This window comes from Brachionichthys hirsutus, unplaced genomic scaffold, assembly GCF_040956055.1.
Source record: "Brachionichthys hirsutus isolate HB-005 unplaced genomic scaffold, CSIRO-AGI_Bhir_v1 contig_272, whole genome shotgun sequence".
NCBI classification, from domain to species: Eukaryota; Metazoa; Chordata; class Actinopteri; order Lophiiformes; family Brachionichthyidae; genus Brachionichthys; species Brachionichthys hirsutus.
The window spans coordinates 14136-25000 of NW_027180890.1; the positions used below are offsets into that span (position 1 = coordinate 14136).

The window sequence follows — 10865 nt, forward strand, 5'->3', positions numbered from 1 at the left end:
TAACGTGCTTATTCAGCACTTCAGGCCGCCAAGTGGAAAGACATCCAACGTGTTTGATATCATGTCAATAAAGCACTGTTATGAAACGCTGCAAGCAAAGAGTCACTAAAACAGTCAAGCATAGTTTTCCAGATTTTGCAGATGTCTTGAATCCTGAGGATGTTTATTTTCTATATATATATATATATATATATATATTAGGCGGCCGATGCTAAGCATTGCAAATGAAGGCATCAGCCAATTATGTTGAACGAGAAGGGTCCCGATGGCCGTGGTGAATCGGTGATTGTTTTTGCTTGTCATCACCCTTTACTGCATGACAAAGGACAAATTTGTGTGAATGTGACAAACGTGACATGAAATCACTCGCTGCTCTAAACTGTTGCATCAGTAATCTAATTTGCTCATTAGGCATGTAGTGACTTTTCAGGGTCGACTCCCACAATGGTTCCTGGATTAGACTTCAGGGATGTTATGCTGTGTTAGATTATACTGTTATAGATATATAGATATATACTGTTCAATGGCATTGCCGTTTGTTTGTAACCATATTTTGTTACAATAATTAACCATACAGCTCGCTATTTTTGTATTTCTCTCTAGCATATATAATATTATCTCACTCCTTTGGAACTAAAACAATTTTCTGATGCCCCAAAACTATATACTTTATTAGATTAATATTATAACTGTGCAACGATTACACTGTTAATGACCTAAACTAATGAGTCATAAACTCTTATTTGTCCGGCTGTATGTTTATGCTGCGTATGCGTCGGCTTTAGTCCTGCATGAGAATTCAGGATTTGTTTTCCCTGTGAAGCTTTCAGGCATCAGCGTGTCTTTAAAAATAACATCTCTGATCTTTTGAGATGCTGTGGGCAGAGGTTGCTCTAATAGAGTTGCCATGGAAACAGCGGCCATCAAGCTACCATTTCACAATCTACCTCTAGAAATAAGAAAGGCTGTAATGAGCAACTATGCCCCCCTCCCCTCATGCCTCCTGCTCTTTTCCACCGATATGTGGATTAATATCAGGATTTGTGCGTTTTTCAATGCAGGATTGTAAGAAAGAAACAAATATGACTCATTAGCATATACATCCTGTATGTACAATATATAAATATACATGTTATATACACAGTTATGTTTCTTTGACTTTCTCCTACCATGCTTCTTTGCAAATCTGCTTCAGTTATTGATCACCCCCATAGATCCATATTCTCTAGAGTTCTGTAATCTTGCACATTTGTCTGAACCACTCCGATATTGGCTGGCTGAGAAGCTTCGGGGAAGTAACAAGAGAAACTTAAGTCCAGGCACGATAGATCAAAGGTATCGATACCTGATGTGGCGATCGGTGAAGGAGAAATTCATCAATATTCACACTCAGCTCCTTCATTTTCTGAAACATACGTGGGAAAAATAAATGCATTCAGTTAGAAACGGATAAGAGGAGGGGGTGAGATGGAGAGATAAAGAGGTGTGGGAGACAGAGGGGGCAGAGTGTGATAGAGAGATAGAGACAGAAGAGAACGATAAAGTGAGGGAGAGAGAAATGATAATCAGACAGATAAAGAGAATGAGTGCACTAGTTTAAGCTTAAAAGCTGCAGACATACAAAGTCTCTTCAAAATGAAAGTGTTAAAGCAACAAGGTGCGGAAAGAAGGGCTCTTCAAACAAAGCTGGGAAGTCAGCACATCAGTTTTTGGGTAATTTTGTACTTCCAGTACTGATATCTGCATTAAAACCAGACATGATAGTAACAGCTACACGTCGAAACAGGAAGAAGGACCTAGACAATCTTCCCTTCCCTTTGCAGGCTGGTTTATGCCCGGACTATGGTAATCAACGCAACCATAATCCAAGTCCTTGAGTGCAATGCATGGATCACCAGTGCAGGTGAGCCAGTGGACAGTGGATAAATCCTTAAAGTGTAACCAATCTCAGTACTCCCTATACAAGGATTTGTCATGAACAGAGGCGAAAGGCCGAACAGTCTGTTCATCTGGAAGCTCTGCTCAAGACTCCATTTAATTTAAAATTGATGGTATGGCACAGAATGCCAGTCCAAGTTTTGTGAGCCTAAATTGCAGTCAGCCGACTGAACGAGGGTGTTCCAGTGGTAGGGAGACACGAGAGTACAGCTAATAGCAGAATGTGTCGGGGTTTGCCATCCCTGCTGCACAAAGAGGTCTTTCATTTCCCTAAAGCGTGGAGGGGTAGAAAGCACAAAAGCAGAGCCCCTCAGGGGGGGGGGGGGCAATATAAGAAAGTCACTTATGTGTGTTCTGTTCCAACAAGTCGTTGCATATAAAAAAAGAGCATAAAGAACTTCACCGCTGAATAAATTTCATTTTATAATTTAAAACATCTACCGTATATTCCGCATCGCATTATAAGGCGCACCTTCAATGAGTGGCCTATTTGAAAACTTTGTCCACATATTAGGCGCACCGCGTTATAAGGCGCATGGAATAGAAACTACTGTAGTGGCTGGGGTTGCGCTATGCATCCACTAAGTGGAGCCGCGCTAAAGGGAACGTCAACAAAACGGTCAGATAATTCAGTCAGTCAAACTTTATTAATAAAATATAAACCAACATTCTGACAACTCTGTTCACTGCTAAAACAAGTGCATTCACAATACGGCACCGTACGTACCAGGAGCACAAAACCTATTGCAACATTGCATTAGCACACAGTTCTCTGACGGATAGACACGGTAACACAAAAACACTCACATCATTTTGGGATGTGTTTTTATATTATCTTTTTTAAATTGTGGGCTGAAAAGCAAAGTTAAACTTATTCTAGATTTTTTGTTTCTCGATCGTCTTTAAGTTGGACTGACTATTCTAATGTCTTCATATTTTACTGCCAGAGGTTAAACTGTGACGAACACGTCACTTCATATAAGAGCACTTCAGGCAAATTACTCATGACACATTTTGGGTAACCAGACGGAAAGGGATGTGGCTGACTGATCATAATCTTAGACGTTTAGAGTGTATTTTATAGAAGTCTTACAGAAGATCTGATTCCATGTATAGTGTTTGGAATGCGTGTGCACACACACACAGTTAATACGGTGACAGTGCAAATCATAGATTCAGTGAAGGCAGCATGGAGGAGGAGAGAAAGGCAAGAGAAGAGCCATGCAGGAGGAGGCGGTGGTGACGGTGGGGGCAGTGGAGGAAGAGGACGTGACAGGATTTACAATCAGATCATTAACCTTGAGAAACAAAATGGCCTCTTCGACATAAACGCTTATCAGGTGGACACCGTGCCAAAACAATGATTTGTGCACAAAACACACATTAAGCTTCAACTGATGCTTTCAACAACATATAAATAAATCGTTTTGCCCCATCCTGCATAAAAATAAAATTACATCCAAGCACAAATGTATTACATCGTGTGTTTATGCAGCAAAAATATGCTACAGATTAAGTGGAGCTGCGCACTGCTGTAATTTTTTTAAAAATAAATATCTGGACAAATGATGAAATCGTCAGGACATTTTGTCTCTTGTGAACTTTGACTGGCAGCGGTTTTCTGAAGTTGGTCCATGTATCATAATTGTTAGTACAAAAATTTCAGATTGGAAATTTTCAAAAACAGCATACTATAAAAATTTATAACCAGGATATACCTTATTCACTTAGTCCTCTGGTGGTTCCACAGGTAAGATTAATCTGCTTACATTATTATTAATGTTACAACATAGTTGTGTATAAACATTGTGTATATCTAAGTCTGATCTTTAAGATCTTTGCAAGATCTTTTAGCCTTGAGCACAAGGTGGCTATGTAGAATGTTAATGCTAATCTGCCATGCTATGGATTTGTTTATCACCTTGGTTTAGCATGTTTGCAAAATTTGACAGAACAGAAAAACAAGTAAAAATAAATTACAGCCAGCCTGAAGGGAATGTCTCTCAGAGTTCCACTAACACATTAACACAGCAAATGTCATGGTAACCCCTCATGTAAGTGTTGAAGCATTTTTTGGGGGGGGTCAGGATGTGAGTATTACAGTATCAGGCCAGATGCAGCTCACTGTGATTCCACACAACCATTGTTTATTTGTCAACAGTCTTAAATAGATCATTATAAATCTGTAGTGCATCATTCCTACTTCAATAAACCATTTGTCCAAAATAATTCACAGGTTAAATCGGAGAATGATGGCTTCCATTTGACAAACCCGAGCAGTAAATATCTAGAGTCACACATGATGCAAAAAAACAAACAAAGAAATTACCCGGCACAAAGGCTCATGGGATACAGGCAGACAAAAAGCCCTTTCAAAAGTTCATTACACAGCAGTCATGATTCGATGCCTTTAAACAGAAACAATAAAAGGCAATCATGTTCATCATCAATCATCAATGTCACTCTTCTTATCCAAATATCTATAAAAGCATCTTATTTTTCCTCATCTTTTAATTCATGCCATATTAAAACTGTTACAAATAGTAGTAGAAGACATTTCAGTTGAAAATTCTCTGCTGAATGGCAAAGCAGCGCTTCATCTTATTTATGTCAGTATACAGAAAACCAACTATTATTCAAATTCAAACAAACTAGTGACTGAAGTTACATTTCAACACTAATGCATTCAAATAAAAAGCCTCACTTAAGACTGAAATATAACAGTCATTTTGGGGCTTGTGTTATTTGAAGGCTACATGTTCAGATTCAAATTAGTTTAAGTTTAATATACTCCAGCATTAACATCACACAGCAAAACCCAGAAGAGCAATCAAATAAACACAATTATCTATTCAGCCAAAGGCATCTTTTATGTGTTTTAGAATGCAGTCAAAAAAGCTTTAAAAAAAAGAGAAGTAAACACGACTATTTATGTGAGGCTGGGAGAAAAACGAAACATTTAAAGCACTGATAATTAGATTTTGACGTGTGATCCCTAATTTTACCCTCGAGGACTAAAGTGCACAGTAGAGTTCCCACCCACAGAAACACTGACCACCTCCCTTCAGTTGAAGCATTTTCAGTAAAAAAAACACAGTTTTAGAATTCTGGACATAAACCAGTGAGGACTAAGTTTCTAATGGCTAATCCCAAACATTATTTTAAAGATAAGAAAAAGTTCATTAATTCTAAGTTGAAGCTCGTAAAACAAATGTAGTTTAAAATCATTTTCAAACTTAAAGCTGTTCAGGCAACACAATCCTTTGCCAGACATGTGACTTTACATCTCTAGTCTCTGGGTATATTATTATTATAGATAAGGACATGATTAATGTTAATGTTATATTTTTTATTATTTTATATCATGAAGTACTTTTATTTTTTCTTGTATTTGTATTTTCTGATTAGTTTTTTTTTCTTTTCATGTGACCATGTAGAATTAAACATATTGTGCGGGGTTGTAGCCATACTTACCTCTTCTAGAGGGAATGCACTTTTGACATTGTGGAGAAAGCACATTAACCCCTTTTAGACTGACTTTAAGAGACGAGACAAAAACAAGAAAACAAACGTTTATTAGACAGCAAAACCTGCTTTGTCTCTGAAAGGATGCAGTAAAAAAAGAAAAACGCTTAGAAACCTGAATGTTCTAAACGATCAAATATACAACAATCCTCCAGCCACCCATGGCAGGAGTGCGGTTTGATGGCCTTCGTGCTGCATTTAATCAAGGATTTTCAAAAGGAAGTGCACAACCGCATTCAACAACTTTGTTTTCAGGGTCTGTTTCTACAGGCTGCCATGACCTGAAATCCTCTGATGCACAACACCCAAAGATCAAGCAGATAGCTCAGGCGGAAGATTTTAAACTGTAACCTTTCATGGTGGTTGCTCAACATCTGTACATCGGATGCTTGGATGCTTGATTGAAAGGCAGCTTTGCACCTACTTCTCCTCTGACCCATCATATTCAAAGGAGGTCGGTTCCATCGTAGACCACAGGCTTGTCTAGACTCAGATGATACAACACTTTCTTTGAGATGAATCTGATTAACAGGAAAGAGAGGGCATTGCGATTGCCGTTAGTCCTTCCTGTTTAGATGCAAGTCAAATATTTAGTTTGTGCTAAATAGCTACCAAACTTCATGAGACAGCAAGACGTACCTGGAGAAAGAGTTGTCAAAGATGAGTATGTATTCTCCAGGGTTTCTGACTTTTAGTTCCCCCTGGATTGTCTCTTTGTGAGAGTTACAGCGCGTCAGTGGGATCAAGACCTGTGGAGGCAAAGACAGACGTCATTTCTGGCATTTTCTTTTTTTTTTTTTTTACCAGAGCAGAGAAATGCTGCTTTTGTTTGCAGAATGAGAAGTGCTAGCAATGGCTAATAGCATTTTATAAAATCAAAATGCAGAACAGAGTCTCCTTTCCAATCCAGAGTAATTTTAAATAATTTTGTGGAGAACAAAAGGATCTTAATCATTATGCCATCCCTGAAGCATGTAGAGCCTCAAAGCAACATCTGGTTATGATTTCTATGGCAACAGGTTTTGCGTGGACATGGTCCGGGGCCGACTGCATTTGTTCCTTACCTTGGCCTGCTCCAGCGGTGTCTCCGTAGTCTCTCTGTAGACCACACTGAAGGAGATGCTCTTGGGTTCGGAGGTGAACGTCCAGCTGACAGTAGGACCAGGACTGCTCATGGTGAAGAGGATGGTGCTGTAACAGCTGGACTTGATGAAGAGCTCTCGGGCTTCATCTCCAAACTGTGAGATGTCTTCCACTGCGAATCGGCCAGAGAGTCTACAGTTGGAGAACAAAAAATGAGGCAGCGAAGATTAAAGTATTGCAGAGTGGCAAATATTAGCGTATAATCAGTGATCAGTAGCCAAGACAACAACAACACAAAAGGTGATGTCAATGCTGTTTCTTCTCTTGATGATTCTTTCATTTGTAGTTTCATTTAGTCCATTTAATCCAGGATGAAAGAAGCTCCGGCGGCTCCAGGTCTAACCAACGATGACTCAAGTGACATCAGTTCATGTAGAGGCACAAATGGTTTGTACACATTTTATGAAACAGCATTATCCAAGATGTGTAACTGACTTTCAGGTGTAAAATCAAGGTCCCCCTTTAAGGATTCACAATATATTCTAGATTAGCAGCTAAAGGTTCGATCTTAACTAAACAGTTCTCCTGCTGACACGACACCTTAAAGCTTCCTCCCTTGTTACTCCAGAATCCTGTCCCTAATTAACAGGAGACAAACAAAAACAACTCCCATTTAGGAAGACCCACACCACATAGATTAATATATCCCTTCCCATTTTAAGACTTAGAGCAAAGATTTCATCAGAGGAATACACGATGAACTTCATTTGAAAAGCTTTTGACTCGATTCTTGTGACCAATTCTTTTAATAATTGAATGTGAAACTCACGTGAGTTCCCCAGACTTTAGCAAGCAGATCTCAGCATCCTGTACTGCAGGACTGGTGTCCTCAGTTTCTTCTGATGGGATGTCCCCTGTACTGGTTAAGCTGTTGATAGAAAGATGGACAGAATTTATATACATTTGTGAAGCTCAAGGAAAGACATGTCTTTGACATGGCTCCCATAGTATACACAGAAAAAATATATAGATATCAATATATACAGCATTAAAATCAGACAATACACATATAGTACAGCTGCACAAGTATATCTGCTGCAAATACTGATAAAATTGCTGTTTTCACAGCAATCCATGTAAAAGACAAAACAAGCTACACTTCCTTTTACCATTTTTATGAACAATGAACAAGTGAGATACTTACGACTGTGCTGCCCTCTGCTGTCCATTTTCTGAAGAGCAGGCGGTAGCAAAAGAAAGGGAGTCACTGTCGAAAACCCCACTCACTTCCTCCTCTGTGATGATGTCAAAAACACCATCATCCTGTTTGCCATCTTCACCAGACCCTAGAAATGAGCGTTTGGATTGTATTGCGTATTGTTCTGGATGTGTCTGCTAAAAAAACTAATTGAAAGCAGGCGTTAAGCTCATCTTACACACTGTGTGTGTGTGTTTAGTAACCTGAAATACTGGTCAAAGCTCTCCCAGCTTGCAGCAGTCGACTGAAAGGTGTCTCTGGTGTGCTGGTAGTCTGTTCCTCCTGCGGGTGGCGCTCAGCTACTGCACTGCGCTGGCTGGAACAGCGTGCGCAGCAACGTTCTTTGCTGCCGCCCTGCTGAGTGCTCACGGTGTTGCTGCAGCAGTTGTAGCAGAAGGGACGCCCACACAGTCTGCGAGTCGACGAGGCCCGATGGCATAAATTTAGTTTTGCTCCTTTCAAAATGCAAATTATGCTTTGTGTGTAAGACGAGTTACTGCGTATTGTGCACTGAACATATCTGAAATAAACGAATGTTTTCTTGAAAGCGGTGAGACACGAAGCACATTAGAAAGCAAGCAATTTGTGATAATTTCTCAGCTTTGATCTTAAAAAATATATCTTAAAAATATTTCCCTCTCAGACAAGAGGGCCCAGTCTTTATCTGGACTTTATGTAATCATCAGTGAGTGCTGCTCTTCTGCAGAATGTTAGATGTGTTGTTATTGGTTAGCGTGATTGATATATTACTTTGTAATGCACGACCATCTGACCTGCAGTTGTACTTGCGAATCCACCAGCTAAACTGACTATGACAACCTAGACAGTAGTTGACATCCCTCTCCGTCTCCTCGTCTCGTAGTTTTTGCTCAAACTCCAGGGCATCCGTCTTCTGCCAGAGTGCATCTTTCTCTCTACAGAGAGCATCAGTTACGTTTGGATATGCAATTTAAGCATGTTTGTATCCAGAACAAAGTCTGAAATCGAGGTACCACCTTGATTTGTGCGTATAAAATCAAGTTATCCACACAATGAAAAAACTAAGCCAAGATAAAAGACAAACCCAATAAGGCTAATAATTAGCATGCTAATAATACCTGATGAGTTCGACAAGCCTTTCCTCCAAATTGATTTTAGTGCGGTAAAGATCATCAAGCTCAGCAGCTGTCCTTAGATCAAAGCTCTGTTTGTCCTGTGTGACTCTCCGTAGAGTTCCGCTCATCTCCTGACATGACAGCTGAGCAACCGCCAGATCATCCTCAGACCTGAATGCATACAAACACAGGCAACATACTAATTTGTCAAAACGGGACTGGGCTCCTCAGCAAACATTTTGGCCTCACATACTGTATATATTAGGATTTAATAAAAAAAAAACTCTAGAAAGTTAGCAAAATGCATGGATAAATCATACAAATAGTCAGATGTTTTTATTTTAAAAGGGACCGTTTTTTCCACAGAGCTCTAATTGATCCAGAATGTGTGATTATGAATACTGTATCTCACCTTGATAAATTCACTTTCAGATGGATTATCTCGTCTTGTTGCTGCTGGATGAGCTTTTGAGACTCCGCCATCTGGGCGTTTTTCTCCTCAATCTGTTGGCAATATCTCTGGTTTTCGGTCTGCAGTCAATACAGCAGAGCAAGAAATTATTTCTGGTTCTTTGTGATTGTGCCTGTGACAGCAATGTTGTGATTACTTCAATTGCTGATGCACAAAAACATGGAGAGCGATACAGACATGCATTTGGTAAACTGTGTTTAGCAGTTTAAGAAACACCTTCGGACTTTGTTGGTGATAACAAAAACAGCTTCTCACCTCAAGTTGTTCACGTTTCTGTTCCAGGTCGTCCATTTTCACCTGCTCCCGTGTCAGCAATAATTTCACTTCCTGTAACTCTTGAGTCACAACCTGAATGCGGACAAACACCACAGAATCATCAACTGCTTCGCTGGCTGGAACTAGAACTTAGAATGTTCACAACCAGGGTGCTCAAGAGAAAAAAAGGCAGAGTAAACAGTAAAATAGTTTATCAGAAGAAATATCATAGCATAAATACAAACACTACAGGCTGATGACAAAAAAATATCACTTCACCACATGCTTGATTATGTTTGTTTCTTACACTGAAATGTTTGTGACTAACCTCGAGCTGGCTGCTGTGGCTCATGGATTGGCTGCCGAGCTGGAGGTGGAGGGCCTGAATCTCCCCGTGACTTGCCTCCTGTGCAGATTCTGCTTCTTGTTGGGATTTATCCAATTCTTCCTGAAGCTCCTGCTTGGTTTCCAACAGTCTTTCCTCGTCAGTGAGCTGATCAAGCAGTCGTATGTTCTCCTGACGAAGCTGCTCGATGCAGACATTCAGCCTTTCTGCCTCCTGAGTTGTCTTCTCCTCCAGCTTGGTTGACGAGTCCTCCCAGCGGAGACGTGCTTCTTCATTCTCAGCGGTGAGCATACAAACACGGACACCAAGTTCAGCTGTTTCTGTGCTTGCTCTATGGAGGGCCTCGCTGGATTCACTGTTCTCCACACACAATGCATCATAATACAGCTTCAGTTTATTGAACCCCTCTGTGGAGGCCGTCACCTCTGCAGCTAGGCGTGCTCGAGCCTGTGCCTCGCCGTCACGCTCCCGGATTAAAATCTCCTCTCGCTCCTGGGATCTAAGAATCTCATCCAAATGCCGGCGGTTCAGCTCCTCCACCTGGGCTTTGAGTTGATCTGTTAAGTCTCGGAGGTCTTCTCTGGAGGACTCTGTCAATTCTTGCAGTGCCTCAACTTTCATCCTCTCCTCAGTTCTTGCAAGAAGCTGAGCCCTGAGCTCCACTACCTCTTCCTGGAGCCTTTGTACCTCTCTCAGGTTGTGTTCTAGTTGAGCCTCTGCTATAACTAGCTTGAAAGGCATCTCTTTAGTTTCCACTGAGCATGTCTGATGCTCATCTTGAAGTGTTTGCATTTTTTCATTGTTCTCTGCAGCTCCTTTTTCATTGTTCAGTTCCCCAGTCCTGCTGTCCGGCTCCCCGACTCGAACTTGCAGAAGCCCACAGGTAAAAACCTG

The 10865-nt window shown here is 40.5% G+C and overlaps 1 protein-coding gene across 1 annotated transcript; it reads right to left on the reverse strand.

Annotated features, from left to right (window-relative positions):
- Positions 1 to 5641: 5641 nt before the first annotated feature.
- On the reverse strand, positions 5642 to 10853 carry LOC137916863 (FYVE and coiled-coil domain-containing protein 1-like; the record flags this gene model as incomplete). The annotated part of the gene is made up of 11 exons (XM_068759831.1): positions 5642 to 5984; positions 6103 to 6212; positions 6528 to 6738; positions 7376 to 7474; positions 7751 to 7892; positions 8008 to 8216; positions 8578 to 8718; positions 8902 to 9069; positions 9311 to 9429; positions 9626 to 9718; positions 9954 to 10853. Coding segments are annotated over 11 exons (2268 nt in total), but the record flags the coding sequence as incomplete, so codon positions are not given.
- Between the last annotated feature and the right edge of the window lie 12 nt (positions 10854 to 10865).